Consider the following 27,158-nt stretch of genomic DNA (forward strand, 5'->3'; position numbering starts at 1 on the left):
CAGAAAACCCCGAGGGCCTGTGCTCTGATTCTCCAACAGGGGCTTGCCCTGAGATCCACGGTACAACTTTTCCCCACCACTGACACCATGAATAGCATAGGGTCTACTGGATCCTGTGACCAAAGCAGTGAGGACTCCTAAGCACAGCCTGCACCTGCTGCACAATTCATCTGCTCTGAGACCACTGAAGTCTTGCATTCCTTAGTTTCACCAAGGTGTATGGATGAAACGAGTACTCAATGTAGGACAAGGTTTCCCAACCTTGTACCATGGACATGGTGGATTGTTGTGGAGGCCTCTCTTGGGTATGTTTACCAGCACTCCTGACATCGACCCACTAGATGCCAGCAACATCCTCAGTTGTGAGGATCGGAAATGTCTCCAGACGAATCTATTGTTAGCAGTGTCTATAGCTAATAATACTGCATTGTATACTTAAACTTTGCTAAGAGGGTAGAGCTTATGTTAAGTGTTCTTACCAATTAATTAATTAATTAATTAATTATGAGACCAGGAAGAGACTTGGGGAGGTGATGGGTAGGACTATGGCTTTAAGGCATTGATGATTTCACAGAGGTCTATACTTATCCACAAACTCACTGAATTCGATACATTAAGTATGTACAGCTTTTGACATGTCAAAAAACAGGTCTCCAGACACTGCCAAATGCTCCCTGAGGAGCAGAATTCTTCTCCCACCACCCCACCCCCAACGCATTGAGAATTAGTGGCGTAAAATATGCTACCTCCAGAACCCAAAGAGGTCTCCCAGTTTCTGTCTTTGTGAAAAGGTATTCAAAATGTGGCAATTTTTCTTTCACTCCTGCGAGAATATCCTGGCATGCCCACTGGATGCCTCAAAACTTCACGGATATGTCAATTCATGCCGTCTTACCAAGGGCCCAAAGCGTTATAGCCTCTTACTGATCCTCATGTCAAATTAGCATGGTGTCAATATGATAGGCCAATGACATATTCTGGGGATGTTCAAATGGTCTAGCTCCATGAGTTAATAAAACGCTGAGGCAAATTAAATGAATGAACACTTTGCCTATACTCTATGAATATGAACTATTTCTGATTCACTAGCGGACTAGAAAAGCATGCATTTGCCAAATCAGTGGTGACACATACCATGTACCTGACGTCTTATCAATCTGTTCTGGAAGCAATAAGAGGCGCACAATAACTATGACTGGAATTACTCTTTGTTTAAGTTGACAGTAACTACAGATATTTGCCACAATCTATCCTGTCTCTGAATGGGCCAGACTAGTGAATCAAGCAGAAATGTGATAGAGCTCACCAGCCTTTCATCCTTTAGCACTATCCCACTGCACCTCTGCTAGGATGCAGGGTTGTTTTGGTATACCCTACCAAATGAAGGCTTGGAGACAGTTTCAGAGGTTTCTGCTTGGACTCTCTAAATTTTTTTTTCTCAGTTATATTTCCTTATTCAGGAGAGACACAGAAAGAAAGGCAGAGACATAGACAGAGGGAGAAGCAGGCTCCCTGCTGGGAGCCCTATGTGGGGCTCAATTCCCGGACTCTGGCATCAAGCTCTGAGCTAAAAAAGAAAAAACTCACAATTTCAACAAGAAACACTTTTAGCTACTGTAAAATCATACAGAAAAAAAAAACTATTGCAAATGACATCAATCTATATTACAAAGGATTCTGAATTATACTATACAATGTTCTTCACCTTGTCCTGTCAGAGTAATTGTTTTCTACCTAACCGATCACATGCTGACATTTTTAACTATACTTATAAATACTCTTCTTATTAAGTTAAACTTTCCGCCTTGAGAAATTGTTACCACTCTTTACCAAATACTAAGATTCACACAAAAAAAAAAACCTTACCTTTTAGCGTAGTCAACTGCATTTATATTTGCTTTTTCTACTAAAAATGCCACCATTTTCTCTTTTTTTTCATTTATAGCAAGTAAAAGCGGTGTGAGGCCATCCTGTAGGAGTGCAAACAAAATTTATAATTTACAAAATTACATATTTGGATAATGAATCGTAAAAATTCTGAACGATCCTGTAACTTAAACATGTAACATAGAAAGTAAATAAAATTAGCCCTTTCGTTCTCAGCCCTCCATGGTTTCACCAGCTGCTCCTTCTTTTTAAAATACTGCTTTCTCACGGAGCGTGGGTGGCTCAGTTGGTCAAGCATCTGCCTTCAGCTCATCAGCTCAGGTCATGATCCCAGGGTCTCAGGATGGAGTCCCACCTTGGGCTCCCTCTGCAGCAAAGAGTCAGCTTCTCCCTCTCCCTCTGCCCCTCCCCTCCACTCGTGCTCTCTCTCCTGCTTGCTCACTCTCTGTCTCTCTCAAAAACATAAAGTCTTTTAAAAAACTAAAATAAAAATAATAAAATAGACCTCCTCTTCCTCTTCAACAGATTACCTGCAGTCATTCCACAAACTCGCTTCAAACATTGCCTGGCTCCAAGAATCTTTGCTTCTCTCACAATATATATCATGGTATACCCTAGTTATTTTATTCCATACCATCTAAACCAAAAGATTCTAGAGGGGAGGGGTTATTTTTTATCTCTGTATCTCCACTCTCTAAAACACAGTAGTAAATATTTAAAGTATCGTTACTGATTTTAATGGATATCTCCGGAGTAGTGTTTCTTCAATTATATTCCAAAGAACACATGATTTGCAAGAGATACTGTGCCCCAAAAGAAAGATTCAATGATCATCTATGTTTGTGAAACATTACAAAACTGCGCTATACATGTAGCACAAATGAACCCCATTTACATTTGCTTATCCCCATTTGACAATTCCTTCTTTTGTAGCAAACATTAATACTTGAGAAACAAGAGTTCCCAGGGATATAGTTTTAAGAACTTTCCAATAAAGGTAAGGGTTTTCTCCAGGTTGTACAAACTTGCTGGATTCTCATCTATCAATGGTATGGGGATCCCAGATGTCAACATAAAACACTCCAGCTCCAAATGAGTCACTAAGGAGATGGACTCTGAATGAAAAGAGCTAGGTTTCAGGGCAGCTGGGTTGTGCAGGCAGTTGAGGGACGCTTGGTTTTGTCTCAGGTGTGATCTCAGGGTCGTGGGATCCAGCCCCACATTGGATTCGGGGCTCCCCTGGCACTGAGCACCAAGTCTGTTTAAGACACTCTCTCTCCCTCTCCCTCTCCACCTCCCCCAACCCCACAAGCCTGTGCATGTGTGTGCTGTCTCTCTAAAATGCATAAAGAAACCTTTTAAAAATTAAAAAGAAAAGTAAATAAATAAAAATAAAAGAAAGAAGCTTCAAATGAATTTTGACCACTTAATACTAAATAATCTTTGGTTAAGGTGGGCCCACAATGAGATGAGCACTCGGTGTTATTCTTTATGTGGGCAAATGGAACTCCAATAAAAAATTGTGGGTTTTTTTGTTTAAAATAAAAAATAAGAACAATAAAATATTAAAAATAAATAACTAAATAAATAGTCCTTGGACTTTCTCCTATTATACCATGATAAAGTTTTATCTTAACTGTTAGAAAGCTCAGTATGAGATTTTTCTCATTTTTACCCTTTTATTCAAATTCATTTCCATTTAACATACTATTAGTTTCAGAGGTAGAAGTCAGCGGTTCCTCAGTCTTATGTAACACCCAGGACTCATTCCATCATGTGCCCTCCTTAATGTCCATCACCCAGTTATCCCATCCTTCCACTCCACCCCTCCAGTGACCTTCAGTTTGGCTCCTATGATTAAGAGTCTCTTAGGCTTTGTCTCCCTCAGTCTCTCTGGTTTAAGTTTTGTTCTTCTTCCCCTTCTCCTCTGTCTTGTTTCTTAAGTTCCACATATGAATGAGATCATATGATAATTGTCTTTCTCTGACTGACTCAGGGTATTACGCTAAGTGAAATAAGTCAATGAGATTTTATTCTCAACTATACTCATTCTGAGAACCTAATGCACATCTACTTCTAAAAAAACCTGTTTGTATTCTAGTTTCTATTATCATTGCTATTTTTGATTATTTATAATTTAGACTAAGTGTAAATCAGAAATAAAAATGTCATGACTTACCAATAAAAATTCTAATACTAGATGAGCACTGGGTGTTTACATGTTGGGAAACTGAGATTAAGTAAAAACTATTATTCACAAATTCTAATACTGCTTTATACGGATTATTTTTAGTATAATAAAAGCTACTATGTAAATTGAGTATTTAGGGAATAATACCAAGGAGAAAGAGAATACTGTCTGGAATATGCATAATCTATCCAAGTAGAACCAGGATTAACCTCACATGGCTTACAGATATTCCAAAAGGTACATGATTACTGTACATATATAGAAAAAATGTTTGTAAAAAAAATGACTTTCAATTCCTAACTTAGAAAATTCATCCCGAGGCACCTGGGTGACTCAGAGGGTGAACATCATGATCCCAGGGTCCTGGGATCGAGCCCATATCAGGGTCCCCATAGAGAACCTGCTTCCCCTGTGCCTAGCTCTCTGCCTCTCTCTGTGTGTCTCTCATCAATTACTGAATAAAGTAATGAAAAAAATAAGGAGACAAAGAAACAGAAAATTCAATCCCAATCCTAAGAAATTAACATAAAATACAAAATATATATTATAAATTAATATGGAGTGTCTTGAAAATCTTGAAATCTTTGTCAACATATACCATAAAACAGTAATTGTAAACTCAATGGTTATGGAGGCAAAGCAGGTGACACGAGTCAGTGAAGAACCTAGGCGGGGACACGAGCAAACTGGAGACACACGCCTCCTAAAAAGGGACAGCCTCTGCACAGCATACCAAACAGCAGCATGGGCTCAAGGTACCAGAAGTGATCTGTAAGAAAAGCTCAAAATCCAGAGTTCTACATGCGTGCCATAATTTTAAATGTTAGCTCAACTGACAGTGGAAACTAAATACATCCGGGGGCTACATTTAGTCTATAGCCTACTTGTGTTTTTCTATTTGCTGTGACTGTTTCCAATGGCCGTGCGTAAAACAAATACTTGGACATCAAACCTTTCCTAAAGCATCAGGATCATGTTTTACCAACAAATTAGGCCCCACCTTCTAAGGAAAATTGCTGTGAAGACTCATTAACACCTACTGTCAGAATTTTCCAATGCTTGTTTCAACTACAATCTATTTGTATTTACTTCCCTCACATTGCTAACCGAACAGACAGGAGTTCAGAGGAATGCTGAAGCAAAGTTATTAAAACAATTACCATCTGTATTGTCACTAACTACATGCTGAATGTTTAACACAGTAGTGATTATGCACTATGCCAGGGCCCTATGAATTTGAAAGACATCCTAAGATAGTCTATCGTACAGCTTCAACTAAAAAAGAAGGTTCACGGATTTCTACTGCTGCAATTGGGAAAACCCTGCTTGTAATAATCAGAATGGTAGCAAAACACAGTAAAATCTTTAAAGGGTCAGACTCTACTTATTAAAAGACTACTCATAAAGACTTCCCATCTGGGTGCCAGGTGAATGACTGATAGCTTGGAAGAAAAGGTAATTATTTTTCAAGCCAACGAGATGACCAATAATTTTCATCTGTAATTCTCAAAGAGATACAGACAGATGAAAGGCTAATGTTGGAGAGAGTGGAAGGAAGTAGCCAGTATCCAACTTCAGTTAAATCTCTTCCAGAGATTTAATATTTTTACATCTCTAAATTTGTATATGTATACCTACCCATTCAGTAGTTCTTAGCCAAGAGTTGTAACAGAATCTCAAAACCCTATTTCCAAATTTCTGCGTACACACGTTATTGGATTCACTCCATCGAAATCTTCACGGGACAGTTTAGGCTTGTAAATTCTTTTAAAGTTCCCTAGTTGACTGTGATTCACCAGCACAAGTCTAGCTGAGAACTAGTACAGTACACAACCATGCCAGTCTCCCCTTTCACCTATGTGGCCAATTCTCCCTATCACTTGAGGATTCAGCCAAAAACAGAAATGAGTCACTTATCAAACCTGCATTCCATTTCCATGGCTAGAGGTAGAACAAGGACTAGTAAACTCAAAATGCAACTTGATTCCATTATTTACACACTCCTTACTTCCTTCCCATCAAGACATTCTAGATTTGCAAGCAGAGTTTAGACTCGTATCTAAGTGGCTATAGCTGCAAAATACTATACTGTGTTCTTTCCTCTGCTTGTCCACTTTTTGTTTTTTTTTAAGATTTCTATTGATTTATTCATGAGAGTCTGAGAGAGAGAGAGAGACAGGCAGAGACACAGGCAGAGGGAGAAGCAGGCTCCTCCATTCAAGGAGTGCCATGTGGGACTCGATTCGGGAGACCATGGGATCATGCCCTGAGCCGAAGGCATATGCTCAATCACTGAGCCACACAGGCGTCCCTTTTCGTGCCCATTCAACCACCAGTTTACTGCCAATCTGATGTCCTTAGAGTCCTCCTAGAATTGATCTCTATATAAGTTTACAACACACTCACGGGTTCGTAAAGTAAGAATTATTATCCCTGAAAATTGAAGACTCCTTACCTAAACATAAACACTGAAGAAAAACAAACACAATCCAAAAACCTTGTCTGGATATTTCCCCTCACTTGCCAAATGTCTAAATCGCTCTGCATGTTCCTGACTGCTTTCTCCTTTGCCCCTCTTTTGTCCCTCTTAAGTCAAGGCTGATAAAAGATAAACTCCGACCGTGTTAGTAAATCACTTTTTGATCAAATAGGAACTTCTCAACAGCAGCAAGATTTGATATTGTAAAATACACTTGTTTTCTGTTTTAAGTCAAAGCCTATTTCCAAGGCAAATTTTGCTTTCCTCTGTTGTTTGACACTAAATAAGAAACAAACTGGGTGAGAAAACATTTTTGAAAATAAAGTTTCAGAGCACATTGTGTTCTCATAAATATTTGCCATAAATACATAAAAGAAACTTGCCTTCTCTAATGCTTCTTTAGAGGTATCATTATTTAGGGGCAACTGAGTGGCTCAGTCCGTTGAGCATCTGACTCTTGGTCTTAACTCAGGTGATGATCAGAGTTATAAGATCCAGCGCTGCGACAGACTCAGCGCAAAGTCTACTTCAGATTCTTACTCTCTTTCTTTTCCCTCTGCCCCCACAACATCCCCTGCTTGTACATGCTCGCTCACTTCCCCCCAAAAAATAAAATCTCACGGCTGAGTAATACTCCATTGCAGACATATACCACAGATTACTCAACAATTAGAAACAATAAATACCCACCATCTGCTTCAACATGGATGCAACTGGAGAGTATTATGCTGAGTGAAGTAAGGCAATCGGAGAAGGACAAACATTATATGGTCTCATTCATACGGGGAATAGAAAAGAGTGAAAGGGAATAAAGGGGAAAGCAGAGAAAACGAGTGGGAAATATCAGTGAGGGGGACAGAACATGAGAGACTCCTAACTCTGGGAACCAAACAAGGGATGGTGGAAAGGGAGGTGGGTGGGGGGTTGGGGTGACTGGGTGACGGGCACCAAGGGGGGGGCACTTGACGGGATGAGCACTGGGTGCTGTGCTCTTTATTGGCAAACTGAACCCCAACTAAAAAAATTTTTAAAAAGAAAAAACTAAAAGATAAAATAAGTACATAAACCCCAGAGTGTGAGGTGAAAAAATAAATAAATAAAAAAGCTTAATTAAAAAAAGGAAGGCAGGAAGGAAGAAGTATTATGGTAAGCCTGGGGGGCTCAGTGGGTCAAGCATCTCTCTCTGGTTATGGTCACGATCCCACTCCTGACATCAAGCCCTGTGCATCAGGCTACCTGGCTCAGTGGGAAGGCCTCTTCTTCCCCTACCTCTGCCTTTCCTCCCTACTCATGTTTGCTCTCTCTCATATAAATACAATCTTCAAAAATTAAAAGTGTTGTTATTTAAAGCAAAAGCTTAGACAGTTATTTCAAAATATTTTCATCCAGGAAATGCTTGAGCTTCCAAATATGAAAAATCGACCCTATCTATGGCACACAACAGTGTTTCTGCAAGGGCAGTGACTGAATGTAATGCACGTCAAAGAAAGCACAGGGAGACTGGCAAGTGTGGTCATCACCAGCTCCCCATGCACACCTACCACCCCACTGAGGAACTACATAGGCTGAGCAGGAGCTACTCTCCGGAATGGGAGGCCTCACCGTGGTACATGGCTGGCAGAGTGGCTACCAGCACAAGCAGATACCACCTGTAGGATGTCATGACCTGATCCCCCTGCTCTCATCTTCTGAACCTTAGGGCCTAGAGTGCCCAAGGCCTATTACAACCTACTGCTTTCTCCTCCCATTTACATTCACCCAAGCTACTCCTCTGGGTCACGGTCTCCTACTCATCCCCAGAAGCATCCATTTCCTAAGCCCCTGCACACCTTTCGGCCTCCATCATCACCACACTCCCCTCTAGGCCTTCAATCCTTTGTGGGCTCTGAGGGTACCATCTACTCCCAGGCACAAAGGGGAAGATTTTCTTTCTGGGGTGGAAAGGTTGCTAGCAAACAAAATGTTGCCTTTCTACAGGCATTACTTTTCTCTTTCCCTGCCCCTGCCTTAGTTTTCCAGTTGTTTCCAGGATGACAGGACCTGCTGTATAAAATTCAGTGCCGATGTCTTCATATATATATGTACATATACAAAGAAAACATTTGCAGCTATTTTTATTTATTTACTTATTTATTTATTTATTTATAATGTAAAATACGTTGTTAAAAAAAAAGTTGACCTGTACCTTGTTTCTGATCTCCATATTGACTTTCTTTAAAAGTAGTTTCTGTGCTATTGTGACATTGTCCCCTAATGCTGCATAATGGAGAGCAGTGTTGCCCTTGATGTCTTTTAGATCAGGATTAGCACCATGTTTCAGCAGAATATCTACACATGCCTCATCTTGGGATTGTACAGCCTGTGAGCATTACAACAAGAAACAGAATGTAAATTCTGGGAACTGAAAGGAAACATGCCACAAGTTTCACCAATGAGTTATGTTTAAATGCAACAAATGTTCATTCCAAGGACTTCAATCCAATCCATCTCAGGCAGATATACCTGTCACCACGCACCTTCAGTAGAGCGGTCGTGTTTTCAACATCACGGAGGTTTAGCTGGCATTTCCGATCTACCAGGAGCTTCACCATATCTTCATGGCCATTGGCACAGGCCAAGTGGAGACAACTCCTGTGAGTGTGAACGGCTTGTCAGGATTACAGTGTACCTTTTCAAAAATTGCTAATCAATTCATAGAATTGTAAATGTTAAATACTGCTTATTCTCATGACTCCAAAACAAAGAATTAGTTTACTTCAGACTTCTCTGTCCCACCTTCTCATTACTATCTCATCATCATTTAGTAATTTTTATATTTACTTCCACTGTTTAAAATACTACGTCATATCTGTCTTCCGATTGGACCCAGACTAATATAGAGGCCAGGGAGTTGCACTCTTTGGATTTGTCTTCTAGAGGATCTACCATAGAGAGCACAGTTGAACTGCAGCTCAAAATGTAGACAGCTGCTACATTTTCATATCCACCGTAGCACTCACACCAAGGCCTTGTGTCTCTGCTAGGCTGTGTCCAGCCAATGACTTAGCACAGAAGGAATACTAAAACCAAGTCATTTCTGTCTCCCGTAGGACCCCTCTACAGGCAAGCTTCTGATGGGGACTCAAGATCAGAAAACCCCGAGGGCCTGTGCTCTGATTCTCCAACAGGGGCTTGCCCTGAGATCCACGGTACAACTTTTCCCCACCACTGACACCATGAATAGCATAGGGTCTACTGGATCCTGTGACCAAAGCAGTGAGGACTCCTAAGCACAGCCTGCACCTGCTGCACAATTCATCTGCTCTGAGACCACTGAAGTCTTGCATTCCTTAGTTTCACCAAGGTGTATGGATGAAACGAGTACTCAATGTAGGACAAGGTTTCCCAACCTTGTACCATGGACATGGTGGATTGTTGTGGAGGCCTCTCTTGGGTATGTTTACCAGCACTCCTGACATCGACCCACTAGATGCCAGCAACATCCTCAGTTGTGAGGATCGGAAATGTCTCCAGACGAATCTATTGTTAGCAGTGTCTATAGCTAATAATACTGCATTGTATACTTAAACTTTGCTAAGAGGGTAGAGCTTATGTTAAGTGTTCTTACCAATTAATTAATTAATTAATTAATTAATGAGACCAGGAAGAGACTTGGGGAGGTGATGGGTAGGACTATGGCTTTAAGGCATTGATGATTTCACAGAGGTCTATACTTATCCACAAACTCACTGAATTCGATACATTAAGTATGTACAGCTTTTGACATGTCAAAAAACAGGTCTCCAGACACTGCCAAATGCTCCCTGAGGAGCAGAATTCTTCTCCCACCACCCCACCCCCAACGCATTGAGAATTAGTGGCGTAAAATATGCTACCTCCAGAACCCAAAGAGGTCTCCCAGTTTCTGTCTTTGTGAAAAGGTATTCAAAATGTGGCAATTTTTCTTTCACTCCTGCGAGAATATCCTGGCATGCCCACTGGATGCCTCAAAACTTCACGGATATGTCAATTCATGCCGTCTTACCAAGGGCCCAAAGCGTTATAGCCTCTTACTGATCCTCATGTCAAATTAGCATGGTGTCAATATGATAGGCCAATGACATATTCTGGGGATGTTCAAATGGTCTAGCTCCATGAGTTAATAAAACGCTGAGGCAAATTAAATGAATGAACACTTTGCCTATACTCTATGAATATGAACTATTTCTGATTCACTAGCGGACTAGAAAAGCATGCATTTGCCAAATCAGTGGTGACACATACCATGTACCTGACGTCTTATCAATCTGTTCTGGAAGCAATAAGAGGCGCACAATAACTATGACTGGAATTACTCTTTGTTTAAGTTGACAGTAACTACAGATATTTGCCACAATCTATCCTGTCTCTGAATGGGCCAGACTAGTGAATCAAGCAGAAATGTGATAGAGCTCACCAGCCTTTCATCCTTTAGCACTATCCCACTGCACCTCTGCTAGGATGCAGGGTTGTTTTTGGTATACCCAACCAAATGAAGGCTTGGAGACAGTTTCAGAGGTTTCTGCTTGGACTCTCTAAATTTTTTTTTTCAATTATATTTCCTTATTCAGGAGAGACACAGAAAGAAAGGCAGAGACATAGGCAGAGGGAGAAGCAGGCTCCCTGCTGGGAGCCCTATGTGGGGCTCAATTCCCAGACTCTGGCATCAAGCTCTGAGCTAAAAAAAAAAAACTCACAATTTCAACAAGAAACACTTTTAGCTACTGTAAAATCATACAGAAAAAAAAAACTATTGCAAATGACATCAATCTATATTACAAAGGATTCTGAATTATACTATACAATGTTCTTCACCTTGTCCTGTCAGAGTAATTGTTTTCTACCTAACCGATCACATGCTGACATTTTTCACTATACTTATAAATACTCTTCTTATTAAGTTAAACTTTCCGCCTTGAGAAATTGTTACCACTCTTTACCAAATACTAAGATTCACCAAAAAAAAAAAAAAAAAAACTTACCTTTTAGTGTAGTCAACTGCATTTATATTTGCTTCTTCTAATAAAAATACCACCATTTTCTCTTTTTTTTCATTTACAGCAACTAGAAGCGGTGTGAGGCCATCCTGTAGGAGTGCAAACAAAATTTATAATTTACAAAATTACATATTTGGATAATGAATCGTAAAAATTCTGAACGATCCTGTAACTTAAACATGTAACATAGAAAGTAAATAAAATTAGCCCTTTCGTTCTCAGCCCTCCATGGTTTCACCAGCTGCTCCTTCTTTTTAAAATACTGCTTTCTCACGGAGCATGGGTGGCTCAGTTGGTCAAGCATCTGCCTTCAGCTCATCAGCTCAGGTCATGATCCCAGGGTCTCAGGATGGAGTCCCACCTTGGGCTCCCTCTGCAGCAAAGAGTCAGCTTCTCCCTCTCCCTCTGCCCCTCCCCTCCACTCGTGCTCTCTCTCCTGCTTGCTCGTTCTCTGTCTCTCTCAAAAACATAAAGTCTTTTTAAAAACTAAAATAAAAATAATAAAATAGACCTCCTCTTCCTCTTCAACAGATTACCTGCAGTCATTCCACAAACTCGCTTCAAACATTGCCTGGCTCCAAGAATCTTTGCTTCTCTCACAATATATATCATGGTATACCCTAGTTATTTTATTCCATACCATCTAAACCAAAAGATTCTAGAGGGGAGGGGTTATTTTTTATCTCTGTATCTCCACTCTCTAAAACACAGTAGTAAATATTTAAAGTATTGTTACTGATTTTAATGGATATCTCCGGAGTAGTGTTTCTTCAATTATATTCCAAAGAACACATGATTTGCAAGAGATACTGTGCCCCAAAAGAAAGATTCAATGATCATCTATGTTTGTGAAACATTACAAAACTGCACTATACATGTAGCACAAGTGAACTCCATTTACATTTGCTTATCCCCATTTGACAATTCCTTCTTTTGTAGCAAACATTTATACTTGAGAAACAAGAGTTCCCAGGGATATAGTTTTAAGAACTTTCCAATAAAGGTAAGGGTTTTCTCCAGGTTGTACAAACTTGCTGGATTCTCATCTATCAATGGTATGGGGATCCCAGATGTCAACATAAAACACTCCAGCTCCAAATGAGTCACTAAGGAGATGGACTCTGAATGAAAAGAGCTAGGTTTCAGGGCAGCTGGGTTGTGCAGGCAGTTGAGGGACGCTTGGTTTTGTCTCAGGTGTGATCTCAGGGTCGTGGGATCCAGCCCCACGTTGGATTCGGGCTCCCCTGGCACTGAGCACCAAGTCTGTTTAAGACACTCTCTCTCCCTCTCCCCCTCCCTCACCCCCACAAGCCTGTGCATGTGTGTGCTGTCTCTCTAAAATGCATAAAGAAACCTTTTAAAAATTAAAAAGAAAAGTAAATAAATAAAAATAAAAGAAACAAGCTTCAAATGAATTTTGACCACTTAATACTAAATAATCTTTGGTTAAGGTGGGCCCACAATGAGAGGAGCACTCGGTGTTATTCTTTATGTGGGCAAATGGAACTCCAATAAAAAATTGTGGTTTTTTTTTGTTTAAAATAAAAAATAAGAACAATAAAATATTAAAAATAAATAACTAAATGAATACTCCTTGGACTTTCTCCTATTATACCATGATAAAGTTTTATCTTAACTGTTAGAAAGCTCAGTATGAGATTTTTCTCATTTTTACCCTTTTATTCAAATTCATTTCCATATAGCATACTATTAGTTTCAGAGGTAGAAGTCAGCGGTTCCTCAGTCTTATGTAACACCCAGGACTCATTCCATCATGTGCCCTCCTTAATGTCCATCACCCAGTTATCCCATCCTTCCACTCCACCCCTCCAGTGACCTTCAGTTTGGCTCCTATGATTAAGAGTCTCTTAGGCTTTGTCTCCCTCAGTCTCTCTGGTTTAAGTTTTGCTCTTCTTCCCCTTCTCCTCTGTCTTGTTTCTTAAGTTCCACATATGAATGAGATCATATGATAATTGTCTTTCTCTGACTGACTCAGGGTATTATGCTAAGTGAAATAAGTCAATGAGATTTTATTCTCAACTATACTCATTCTGAGAACCTAATGCACATCTACTTCTAAAAAAACCTGTTTGTATTCTAGTTTCTATTATCATTGCTATTTTTGATTATTTATAATTTAGACTAAGTGTAAATCAGAAATAAAAATGTCATGACTTACCAATAAAAATTCTAATACTAGATGAGCACTGGGTGTTTACATGTTGGGAAACTGAGATTAAGTAAAAACTATTATTCACAAATTCTAATACTGCTTTATACGGATTATTTTTAGTATAATAAAAGCTACTATATAAATTGCGTATTTAGGGAATAATACCAAGGAGAAAGAGAATACTGTCTGAAATATGCATAATCTATCCAAGGAGAACCAGGATTAACCTCACATGGCTTGCAGATATTCCAAAAGGTACATGATTACTGTACATATATAGAAAAAATGTTTGTGAAAAAAACGACTTTCAATTCTTAACTTAGAAAATTCATCCCGAGGCACCTGGGTGACTCAGAGGGTGAACATCATGATCCCAGGGTCCTGGGATCGAGCCCATATCAGGGTCCCCATAGAGAGCCTGCTTCCCCCTGTGCCTAGCTCTCTGCCTCTCTCTGTGTGTCTCTCATCAATTACTGAATAAAGTAATGAAAAAAATAAGGAGACAAAGAAACAGAAAATTCAACCCCAATCCTAAGAAATTAACATAAAATACAAAATATATATTATAAATTAATATGGAGTGTCTTGAAAATCTTGAAATCTTTGTCAACATATACCATAAAACAGTAATTGTAAACTCAGTGCTTATGGAGGCAAAGCAGGTGACACGAGTCAGTGAAGAACCTAGGCGGGGACACGAGCAAACTGGAGACACACGCCTCCTATAAAGGGACAGCCTCTGCACAGCATGCTAAACAGCAGCATGGGCTCAAGGTACCAGAAGTGATCTGTAAGAAAAGCTCAAAATCCAGAGTTCTACATGCGTGCCATAATTTTAAATGTTAGCTCAACTGACAGTGGAAACTAAATACATCCGGGGGCCACATTTAGTCTATAGCCTACTTGTGTTTTTCTATTTGCTGTGACTGTTTCCAATGGCCGTGCGTAAAACAAATACTTGGACATCAAACCTTTCCTAAAGCATCAGGATCATGTTTTACCAACAAATTAGGCCCCACCTTCTAAGGAAAATTGCTGTGAAGACTCATTAACACCTACTGTCAGAATTTTCCAATGCTTGTTTCAACTACAATCTATTTGTATTTACTTCCCTCACATTGCTAACCGAACAGACAGGAGTTCAGAGGAATGCTGAAGCAAAGTTATTAAAACAATTACCATCTGTATTGTCACTAACTACATGCTGAATGTTTAACACAGTAGTGATTATGCATTATGCCCGGGCCCTATGAATTTGAAAGACATCCTAAGATAGTCTATCGCACAGCTTCAACTAAAAAAGAAGGTTCACGGATTTCTACTGCTGCAATTGGGAAAACCCTGCTTGTAATAATCAGAATGGTAGCAAAACATGTAAAATCTTTAAAGGGTCAGACTCTACTTATTAAAAGACTACTCATAAAGACTTCCCATCTGGGTGCCGGTGAATGACTGATAGCTGGAAGAAAAGGTAATTATTTTTCAAGCCAACAGAGATGACCAATAATTTTCATCTGTAATTCTCAAAGAGATACAGACAGATGAAAGGCTAATGTTGGAGAGAGTGGAAGGAAGAGCCAGTATCCAACTTCAGTTCAAACTCTTCCAGAGATTTAATATTTTTACATCTCTAAATTTGTATATGTATACCTACCCATTCAGTAGTTCTTAGCCAAGAGTTGTAACAGAATCTCAAAACCCTATTTCCAAATTTCTGCGTACACACGTTATTGGATTCACTCCATCGAAATCTTCACGGGACAGTTTTGGCTTGTAAATTCTTTTAAAGTTCCCTAGTTGACTGTGATTCACCAGCACAAGTCTAGCTGAGAACTAGTACAGTACACAACCATGCCAGTCTCCCCTTTCACCTATGTGGCCAATTCTCCCTATCACTTGAGGATTCAGCCAAAAACAGAAATGAGTCACTTATCAAACCTGCATTCCATTTCCATGGCTAGAGGTAGAACAAGGTCTAGTAAACTCAAAATGCAACTTGATTCCATTATTTACACACTCCTTACTTCCTTCCCATCAAGACATTCTAGATTTGCAAGCAGAGTTTAGACTCGTATCTAAGTGGCTATAGCTGCAAAATACTATACTGTGTTCTTTCCTCTTCTTGTCCACTTTTTGTTTTTTTTTTAAGATTTCTATTGATTTATTTTCATGAGAGAGGAGAGAGAGAGAGAGTGGGAGAGAGAGAGAGAGACAGGCAGAGACACAGGCAGAGGGAGAAGCAGGCTCCTCCATTCAAGGAGTGCCATGTGGGACTCGATTCGGGAGACCACGGGATCATGCCCTGAGCCGAAGGCATATGCTCAATCACTGAGCCACACAGGCGTCCCTTTTCGTGCCCATTCAACCACCTGTTTACTGCCAATCTGATGTCCTTAGAGTCCTCCTAGAATTGATCTCTATATAAGTTTACAACACACTCACGGGTTCGTAAAGTAAGAATTATTATCCCTGAAAATTGAAGACTCCTTACCTAAACATAAACACTGAAGAAAAACAAACACAATCCAAAAACCTTGTCTTGATATTTCCCCTCACTTGCCAAATGTCTAAATCACTCTGCATGTTCCTGACTGCTTTCTCCTTTGCCCCTCTTTTGTCCCTCTTAAGTCAAGGCTGATAAAAGACAAACTCCGACCGTGTTAATAAATCACTTTTTGATCAAATAGGAACTTCTCAACAGCAGCAAGATTTGATATTGTAAAATACACTTGTTTTGTGTTTTAAGACAAAGCCTATTTCCAAGGCAAATTTTGCTTTCCTCTGTTGTTTGACACTAAATAAGAAAACAAACTGGGTGAGAAAACATTTTTGAAAATAAAGTTTCAGAACACATTCTGTGTTCTCAAAAATATTTGCCATAAATACATAAAAGAAACCTGCATTCTCTAATGCTTCTTTAGAGGTATCATTATTTAGGGGCAACTGAGTGGCTCAGTCCGTTGAGCATCTGACTCTTGGTCTTAACTCAGGTGATGATCAGAGTTATAAGATCCAGCGCTGCGCCAGGCTCAGCGCAATGTCTACTTCAGATTCTTACTTTGTTTTCCCTCTGCCCCCACAACACCCCCTGCTTGTACATGCTTGCTCACTTCCTCAAAAATAAATAAAATCTCACGGCTGAGTAATACTCCATTGCGGACATATACCACAGATTACTCAACAATTAGAAACAAAAATACCCACCATCTGCTTCAACATGGATGCAACTGGAGGGTATTATGCTGAGTGAAGTAAGGCAATCGGAGAAGGACAAACATTATATGGTCTCATTCACATGGGGAATAGAAAAGAGTGAAAGGGAATAAAGGGGAAAGCAGAGAAAACGAGTGGGAAATATCAGTGAGGGGGATAGAACATGAGAGTCTCCTAACTCTGGGAACCAAACAAGGGATGGTGGAAAGGGAGGTGGGTGGGGGGTTGGAGTGACTGGGTGACTGGCTCCAAGGGGGGGGGGGGGGCACTTGACGGGATGAGCACTGGGTACTGTGCTCTGTTGGCAAACTGAACTCCAACTAAAAAAATTTTTAAAAAGAAAAAACTAAAAGATAAAATAAGTACATAAACCCCAGAGTGTGAGGTGAAAAAATAAATAAATAAAAAAGCTTAATTAAAAAAAGGAAGGCAGGAAGGAAGAAGTAATATGGTAAGCCTGGGGGGCTCAGTGGGTCAAGCATCTCTCTCTGGTTATGGTCACGATCCCACTCCTGACATCAAGCCCCGTGCATCAGGCTACCTGGCTCAGTGGGAAGGCCTCTTCTTCCCCTACCTCTGCCTTTCCTCCCTTCTCATGTTTGCTCTCTCTCATATAAATACAATCTTCAAAAATTAAAAGTGTTGTTATTTAAAGCAGAAGCTTAGACAGTTATTTCAAAATATTTTCATCCAGGAAATGCTTGAGCTTCCAAATATGAAAAATCGACCCTATCTATGGCACACAACAGTGTTTCTGCAAGGGCAGTGACTGAAGGTAATGCACCTCAAAGAAAGCACAGGGAGACTGGCAAGTGTGGTCATCACCAGCTCCCCATGCACACCTACCACCCCACTGAGGAACTACATAGGCTGAGCAGGAGCTACTCTCCGGAATGGGAGGCCTCACCGTGGTACATGGCTGGCAGAGTGGCTACCAGCACAAGCAGATACCACCTGTAGGATGTCATGACCTGATCCCCCTGCTCTCATCTTCTGAACCTTAGGGCCTAGAGTGCCCAAGGCCTATTACAACCTGCTGCTTTCTCCTCCCATTTACATTCACCCAAGCTACTCCTCTGGGTCACGGTCTCCTACTCATCCCCAGAAGCATCCATTTCCTAAGCCCCTGCACAGCTTTCGGCCTCCATCATCAACACACTCCCCTCTAGGCCTTCAATCCTTTGTGGGCTCTGAGGGCACCATCTACGCCCAGGCACTAAGGGGAAGATTTTCTTTCTGGGGTGGAAGGGTAGCTAGCAGACAGAATGTTGCCTTTCTTTATGCATTACTTTTCTCTTTCCCTCCCCCTGCCTTGGTTTAGGAGTTGTTTCCATGATGACAGGACCTGCTGTATAAAATTCAATGTCGATGTCTTCATATATATATATATATGTACCTATGTACAAATATATGTACATATACATGTAAAAAAACCATTTGCAGCTATATTTATTTATTTATTTACTTACTTAGTTATTTATTTATAATGTCAAATACGTTGTAAAAAAAGTTGACCTGTACCTTGTTTTTGGCCTCTATCTCTCCTTTGTTAAAAAGCAGCTTCTGTGCTATTAAGATATTCCCCTCAAAGGCCGCATAATGGAGAGCGGTGTTTCCCTTGAAGTCCTTAGCATTTGGATCAGCACCTTTTTTGAGCAGAATATCTACACATGCCTCTTTTTGGCACTGGACAGCCTGTCAGCATTACAATAAGAAACAGAATGTAAATTCTGAGAACTTAAGGAAACATGCCACAAGTTTCACCAATGAGTTATGTTTAAATGCAAGAAATGTTCATTCCAAGGACTTCAATCCAATCCATCTCAGGCAGACATAGCTCTGACCACCCACCTTCACTAGAGCTGTCCTGTTTTCTCCATCACGGAGGTTGACATCGCATTTCCAAGCGAGCAGGTACTTCACCACATCTACACGGCCAATGGCACAGGCCAAGTGGAGAGCAGTCCTGTGAGCATGAAAGGACTTGTCAGGAAATTACAGTGTACCTTCCCAAAAATTGCAAATTAATTCATGGAATTGTAAATGTTAAATACTATGTTATTCTCATGACTCCAAAACAAAGAATTAGTTTACTTTGGAAGAAAGTACAATATTTATTAGTGATTCTTCACCGCTCTATTAAAAGAGCAGCCTATCTGTTTAGGAAGAGCATGACCTCAGGAGGCAGCTCAACCTGGGTTTCATTCCTACTTAACTCTGTTGCTTCACTGTGACCACTTAGCCTTATCGCAATTTCCTCATCCACAAAATGGGCATAAAAATAGTTATCTCAGGTCGCCTGTCTGGCTCACTCTGAAGAGCATGTCACTCGATCTCGGGAGCCAGGGGTTCGAGACCCCTGTTGGTTATAGAGGTTACGAAACAATAGTAATAATAAATAAAATAAAAGGTAGTTATCTCACAAGACCTCTTGTCGTGATCTTTAAGTGAGGATCCATGCAAAGTGTTTAGAATACTAGTTCCTAGCACAAATATTATTATAACTATTACTACAACTTACAAAGACCCACTACAATTAGGTAAAATGATCCAATTATGCCTACTTTGCAGCTACGTTTAAGGATGAGCAAGAATACTCTATTTCAATGATTCCAAGATGCTCATTTTGTCACCTTTTAATATCTCTGACATCGGAATCCAATTTCTAATTCAAAATGTCTAAAACAAACCAAAACAAAAACACAAAATGTCTTAAAACTATAACTGGCATGATTTTTAAACATTTCTTCTTGGTACATAAATAGTGGGGCATCATACAATCTACGGTGTGCCTTAAGTGAAATAATGACATATACAACAGGTCTGTTGCACTTCTAGTCCTATGCTTGGAATTACATTGTTCAAGAACTAAAATAATTTTCAGTAGTTGAAAGCATTTTGAGAAAGGAATAAAAGAACAAAAGAATTTTTTTAAAGCAACCCTTACTTTGATTTTCAAGGAAATTTAAGCCAAAAGAAACTCAGGATTCAAATAAACGGGGAGAGCTCTTTTATTTTTTTGGGGGTTGTGGGAAGCTCATTTTATTAAGCATTTTAATTAATAGAAAATGTTTAGATTCATATAAATCAAGTATTTCCAATTACCAATATTAGTATTTAATATTATTGAAATGTCAAAAGGGCAGGTAAAGGTAATCTTTTACAATTTCTGATTCAGAAATCTATTTTTGACAGCAAGTTCCAAGGAAAAGCTTCACTTGAGATTAAGTCCTAATACTTCCATTTAAAATTTCTCACCTAGGGGCACACGGGTGGCTCAGTTGATTAGGTGTCCAACTTTTGGTTTTAACTCAGGATGATCTCAAGGTTGTTAAGACAGAGGCCCACATTAGGCTCCATGCTCAGGGTGGATTTTGCTTGAGATCCACGCTTTCTTTCTGTTCCTCCCCTCTCCCATGACCCTCTCTCTCTCTCTCTTTTTAGAATAAATACATCTTTTATCATTTGCAAAATAAAATAAAATCTCTCATCTTAGGAGTGCCTGGCTGGCTCAGTCCGTAGAGCATGTGTCCTTAAATGTCCAGCCCCATGTTGGGTAGAGAGATTACTTACAAATGAAAGCCGTAAAATCTAAATACATAAAATTTCTCATCTTGCTCTAACTGGGCAACATGGAGTCTTTATTTTTTTATTTTTATTTTTTTAAAATTTTTTTAAGATTTTATTTATTTATTCATAGAGACAGAGAGAGGGAGAGGCAGAGACACAGGCAGAGGAAGAAGCAGGCATCATACAGAGAGCCTGACGTGGGACTCGATCCAGGGTCTCCAGGATCACGCCCTGGTCTGCAGGCGGCGCTAAACCACTGCGCCACTAGGGCTGCCCATCTTTATTTTTTAAGATTTATTTATTCATGAGAGACACAGAGAGAAAGCAGAGACATAGGGAGAAGCAGGTGCCTCACGGAGAGCCCAATGTGGGACTCGAACCCAGAACTCTGGGATCACGCCCTGAGCCAAAGACAGATGCTCAACCACTGAGTCACCCAGGAGTCCCTGAAGTCTTTTTAAAATTGAAAAGATCCTGAGTATACTATGTCTGTTACATAACCTGCGTTCAGGTTTGTCTGAGAAATAAATGGACTGAAAGAATACATAAATTCATTAGGAGAATATAATAGTGAAAGGGAATAGAAGGGATGGGAGAAGAAATGGGTAGGAAATATCAGAAAAAGAGACAGAACATGAAGACTCCTAACTCTGGGAAACGAACTAGGGGTGGTGGAAGGGGAGGTGGGCAGGGGGTGGGAGTGAATGGGTGACCAGCACTGAGGGGGGCACTTGACGGGATGAGTACTGGGTGTTATTCTGTATGTTGGCAAATTGAACACCAATAAAAAAATAAATTTATTATTAAAAAAATTCATTTGGAGAGTTCTATAGTTTTTAAAGATTTATCTATTTCTTGGAAAAAGAGAGAATGCATGAGTGCGGTGAAGGGCAGAGGGAGAGGGAGACAATCTCAAGCAGCCTCCCCATTCAACATGGAGCCCGGGGGGGGCTCAACCCCACAATCCTAAGATCATGACCAGAGCCAAAATCAAGAGTCTAATGCTCAACAAACAGCCACCAAGGCACCAGGAAAGTTCAATATTTTTAAAGAAAACTTTTGTGAAGTAAACTAATACTTTTGAAATAGCAATAACATTTATATTTGCTATTTTTAAATTTTTTTTCAGAAGAGATACAACAAAAAATTCTATAAGGTTTTGAAATACCATTTATATCTTTTATTTTTTATTTTCATAAGGATTTAACCAAAATAAAATTATTAACCATTTACTTATTACATGTTATAGAGCTGCACATAATAAAACCATATGTATAGGTCATCCCCCATGGCACAGCAGTTTAGGGCCACCTGCAGCCCGGGGTGTGATCCTGAGATCCAGGATTGAGTCCCACGTCGGGCTCCCTGTAATGGAGCCTGCTTCTCCCTCTGCCTGTGTCTCTGCCTCTCTCTCTCTCTCTCTCTCTGTGTCTCTCATGAATAAATAATATTTAAAAATAAATAAATAAATAAAATAAAACCATATGTATATATTTAATGTATGCATAATACAACCTACAACACAGATAAAAATATTCCCCTTAGTTCTGAAGAAGCTAAAAGTTGTCAGAAAATACCAATCTCCACCCATCAATTTTTTTTAAATAGAAAGAGGGGCACTTAGGTGACTCAATCAGTTAGGCATCTGCCTTCTGCTCCAGTCATGGAATGGGGGTCCTGGGATCGAGCCCTACACATCATCAGGCTCCCTGCTCCACGGGTTTCTGCTTGTCCCCCTGCCCCTCCCTGCTGCTTGTTTGCCTGGTCTCTCTCTCAAATGAATCGATAAAATCTCTTTAAAGTAAATAAGTAGAAACTATTTTTTGTCTACACAAGATTCATATTCTTGTTCTCCTGGATTAGTTCATTGATAATAAACCTTTCTTAGAATTTTTATGTATCTTTCCTATAGAAATCACAGATTTTAAGAAAATGAAAAATCCACTTAGAATCCAAATGTTTGAAGATAACTAATTTTATATTTGCACATCTTTTTGGCTAACTCAAAACCATTGTCTGCTTATGTGTTTGTATCATAAAAACAATTTTTCTCTCATTTAATGATCCAAAGTACAGCTTTGCATGTTAATGTGTATCAATTATCTCTGCCACATTCAGTGGTCATATAGTAGTCCAGCCTATGGATACACTGCCATTTACGTATACAGGCCATTAAGTGACTCCTTAATACACTGCTATTGTAAATAGTGCTGAGAATAGCATATTGTATATTATTTATTTCTAATTGTTTCCTAAATATATTTTACATCAATAAGCTTCATGGCTCAAGGAAATACTTATTTTTCAATGTGGTACTTAACCACCAAACTATCTGAAAAGTCCAAAACAACTTAGATTTTAAGCAGTAGTATAAGTAACATCATTCCTTATCTTCACAAAGCTTGGTATGGAAAATGTGATTTTATGCCTCTTTTTAAAAAATATTTTATTTGAAATTAAGAACACCAGCAGAGGGGAGGGGGAAAGAGAAAAGCAGACTCCCCACTGAGCAGGGAGCCTCACCGGGGGCTAAGTCCCAGGACCCAGAGATCATGACCCTGAGAGGAGGTCAGAAGAGGCCAACTGACTCAGCCATCCAGGGGCCCCTATCTCATTCCTTTAATAACTTCCCTGTAAAACGAAGATGTTCTTTTTCTCCTAAACATATGTTGTAAATATTTTGCAAGTACATTCTCTTTTATTTTGTTAATATTACTTTCTGATTCAGAGGTGTTTATGTGGCTGAATCAACCTCCAGAATTTTTGGTTTTTTTAAATATTTTTTATTTATTTATGATACTCACAGATAGAGAGGCAGAGACATAGGCAGAGGGAGAAGCAGGCTCCATGCACCGGGAGCCCGATGTGGGATTCGATCCCAGGTCTCCGGGATCGCGCCCCAGGCCAAAGGCAGGCACCAAACCGCTGCGCCACCCAAAGATCCCAGAATTTTTACTTTTAATGTCATGAGCCCCTCTACTGCCCGCCCCGCCTCCTCCTGCCCGCCTCAAAAGCCCTGCTACCTGTTCTTCCTGTCCCTTTCATTGATGTCACATAAATCAAAAAGCAGAAACTGCTCTACGTCCTGCAATTTTCCTGGATCATCAGCGACCACAGCTCTGTGGATTTTCCTGAGATCTTGATACTTGATGTGGTATCCGGGGCCGGGGCTGTGGAAGCTGGAAACAATCATAGGCGGTGAGCGGTCCCTCAGAGGCCTGAGGTTGAAGCCGAAGCGCAGCAGGCCCCACCCATTCCGCGCTGTAGATCTCTTTTTCATAATGAAGCCGACAGGCTTCAGTGACACAGGTTTCACCGCCTCTAGTGCGATACACTCCCGCGCCAGCAATAAGGCAAGTGGGCCTCGCCTCAATGTCTCAGGGACTAAGCCCAACGACTTAGAATCTTCCCACGCAGAACCAGTGTAACCTAGCAACACTGCTAAATGCGAATGCGCCTGCGCACCTCAGAAGCTGGCATCCCTGCGCATGCGCACAGAGGGCAGTGGCCAAGGGTGCCCAAAGCATATGTGCGAGGAGGCCCAAGCCTCTCAAATCTCTGAGATCCCCTGAGAGTGGGGCTGGCTTCCCTTCAGAAGTTGGTCGGATGGCTGAGCATTTGCGGACATTTGCAAAAGCCTCCAGGGTGTGGAAATGTAGTCTTCTGGGCCCATGAGTGGCTCAGTGGTTGAGCATCTTGCCTTTGGTTTCGGTCATGATCCCGGGGTCCTGGGATCAAGTCTTGCATCGCACACCCCACAGGGAGCCTGCTTCTCCCTCTGCCTATGTCTCTGCCTCTCTCTGTATGTCTCATTTGAAAATAAATATAATCTTGAAAAAAAATGTATCTCAAAGTAACTTCAAAGAACTGAGAAGGAATAATTCTAACTATAAGAAGTGATTAGAGGGATCCCTGGGTGGCACAGCGGTTTAGCGCCTGCCTTTGGCCCAGGGCACGATCCTGGAGACACGGGATAGAATCCCACGTCGGGCTCCCGGTGCATGGGGCCTGCTTCTCCCTCTGCCTGTGTCTCTGCCTCTCTGTGTGTGTGTGACTATCATAAATAAATTTTTTTAAAAATTTAAAAAAAAATGAGACTATAGGAGGCGGGGCAAGATGGTAGAAGAGTAGGGTCCCCAAGTCACCTGTCCCCACCAAATTACCTAGATAACCTTCAAGTCATCCTGAAAATATACAAATTCAGCCTGAGATTTAAAGAATGCTACAGTGAGAAGAGTTCACGCTTCTATCAAGGCAGGAAGATGGGGGGAAAGGGGAAAAAATTAATAAAGAAACAAAAGGCATCCAAGGGGGAGGGGCCCGTGAGGAGCCCGGTTAAGGCCGGGGCGAGTGCCCCCAGGACAAGAAAGCCCCATCCGGGAGAAGTAGAAGCTTCGCCAATCTTCCCGGGAGGAAAGGCACTCGCAGGGAGTTCAAGCAGGACCCCAGGAGGGCGGGGGTGCCCTCAGGCTCCCTGGGACACTAACAGACACCTGCGCCCTGGGGAGAGTACACGGAGCTCACTAAAGGGCTGCAGCGCACCTGGCTGGACCCGGGAGCAGCTCGGAGGCGCTCAGGTGGAGGCTCCATGCAGAGGGAGCTGCGCGGCCCAGGAGCACTAATTCAACAGCGCAGGCCCGGGAGCACAGGGCCCCGGGGACACAGCCCAGGATCCGGCCTCCCCCCTGGGACAGGCAGAGGAAAGAAGGGCCCAGGACAGTGAGGAGGCTCCTGTCCCAAGCAGAGCAGATCAGCGGCCCCACTCCCGGGGCGTCCAGGCCCCTGCCAACTGAAAGCTCCTTAGTTACTGCGGGAGCTGACCCTAGGGTTCCAGAGCTGGCCAAGGACACTGTGGTTGTTCCTCCCTGGGCCTCACGGGGTAAACAACCCCCACTGAGCCTCACAGTGCCCTCACCAGATAAACAGGATAAACATCACTCACTGAGCCCGGCACCAGGCAGGGGGCTGAGCAGCTCCCCCAAGTGCCCACACCTGAAAATCAGCACAAAAGGCCCCTCCCCCAGAAGAATTGATATCAATTAATAACTAAATTAATAACCATATTTAAGACATACTTAGATAATACACTTATACTTGACTTCAATCTAGCGCTTTCTACATTCGATAGGTCTTCTTTTTTTTATTTTTTATTTATTTATGATAGTCACAGAGAGAGAGAGAGGCAGAGACACAGGCAGAGGGAGAAGCAGGTTCCATGCACCGGGAGCCCGACGTGGGATTCGATCCCGGGTCTCCAGGATCGCACCCTGGGCCAAAGGCAGGCGCCAAACCGCTGCGCTACCCAGGGATCCCTCGATAGGTCTTCTAAACACAACATAAAATCTCCAAAGAAACGAGAGCTTTAAATGATACACTGGACCAGATGGATTTCACAGATATCTACAGAACTTTACATCCAGACGCAAGTGAATACACATTCTTCTCAAGTGCACATGGAACTTTCTCCAGAATAGACCACATACTGGGTCTCAACCGATTCCAAAAGATTAGGATCGTCCCCTGCATATTCTCAGGCCATAATGCCTTAAAATTAGAACTAAATGACAACAAGAAGCATGGAAGGACTTCAACCACGTGCAGGTTAAGGACCATCTTGCTAAAAGATGAAAGGGTCAACCAGGAAATTAAGGAAGAATTAAAAAGATTCATGGAAACTAATGAGAATGAAGATACGACCGTTCAAAACCTTTGGGATACAGCAAAAGCAGTCCTGAGGGGGAAACACATCGCAATACAAGCATCCATCCAAAAATTGGAAAGAACTCAAATAAAAGCTAACCTTACATATAAAGAAGCTAGAGAAAAAACAGCAAATAGATCCTACACCCAGCAGAAGAAGAGAGTTAATAAAAATTTGAGCAGACTCAACAAAATCGAGACCAGAAGAACTGTGGAACAGATCAACAAAACCAGGAATAGGTTCTATGAAAGAATTAATAAGACAGATAAACCATTAGCCAGCCTTATTAAAAAGAAGAGAGAGAACACTCTAATAAAATCATGATTGAGAAAGGAGAGATCACTACCAACACCAAGGAAATACAAACGATTTTAAAAACATATTATGAGCAGCTATACGCCAATAAATTAGGCAATCTAAAAAAATGGATGCATTTCTGGAAAGCCACAAACTACCAAAACTGGAACAGGAAGAAACAGAAAACCTGAACAGGCCGATAACCAGGGAGGAAATTGAAGCAGTCATCAAAAACCTCCCAAGACACAAAAGTCCAGGGCCAGATGGCTTCCTTGGGGAATTTTATCAAACGTTTAAAGAAGAAACCATACCTATTCTACTAAAGCTGTTTGGAAAGATAGAAAGGGATGGAGTACTTGCAAATTCGTTCTATGAGGCCAGCATCACCTTAATTCCAAAACCAGACAAAGACCCCACCAAAAAGAAGAATTACAGACCAATATCCCTGATGAACATGGATGCAAAAATTCTCAACAAGATACTAGCGAATAGGATCCAACAATACATTAAGAAAATTATTCACCATGACCAAGTAGGATTTATTCTCGGGACACAAGGCTGGTTCAACACTAGTAAAACAATCAATGTGATTCATCATAGCAGCAAGAGAAAACCCAAGAACCATAGGATCC

The 27,158-nt window shown here is 40.9% G+C and overlaps 1 protein-coding gene and 1 non-coding gene across 2 annotated transcripts; both read right to left on the reverse strand.

Annotated features, from left to right (window-relative positions):
* Positions 1-1,393: 1,393 nt before the first annotated feature.
* On the reverse strand, positions 1,394-24,259 carry LOC119878849 (ankyrin repeat domain-containing protein 7-like). Its single transcript, XM_038589409.1, has 8 exons — positions 23,552-24,259; positions 18,810-18,924; positions 18,480-18,653; positions 11,558-11,661; positions 9,074-9,188; positions 8,743-8,916; positions 1,867-1,970; positions 1,394-1,567 (listed from the first exon to the last, which is right to left on the reverse strand). The coding sequence occupies exons 1-8, from the start codon at positions 23,806-23,808 to the stop codon at positions 1,525-1,527; spliced, it is 1,086 nt and encodes a 361-aa protein (XP_038445337.1). The 5' UTR covers positions 23,809-24,259; the 3' UTR covers positions 1,394-1,524.
* A 1,126-nt stretch (positions 24,260-25,385) lies between these two features.
* Positions 25,386-25,530, reverse strand: MIR8895 (microRNA mir-8895). Its single transcript, NR_128864.1, has one exon. It is a non-coding gene; the product is annotated as a microRNA mir-8895 (primary transcript).
* Positions 25,531-27,158: the final 1,628 nt, after the last annotated feature.

Source organism: Canis lupus, unplaced genomic scaffold, assembly GCF_011100685.1.
Source record: "Canis lupus familiaris isolate Mischka breed German Shepherd unplaced genomic scaffold, alternate assembly UU_Cfam_GSD_1.0 chrUn_S1981H2180, whole genome shotgun sequence".
Classification (NCBI taxonomy): domain Eukaryota; kingdom Metazoa; phylum Chordata; class Mammalia; order Carnivora; family Canidae; genus Canis; species Canis lupus.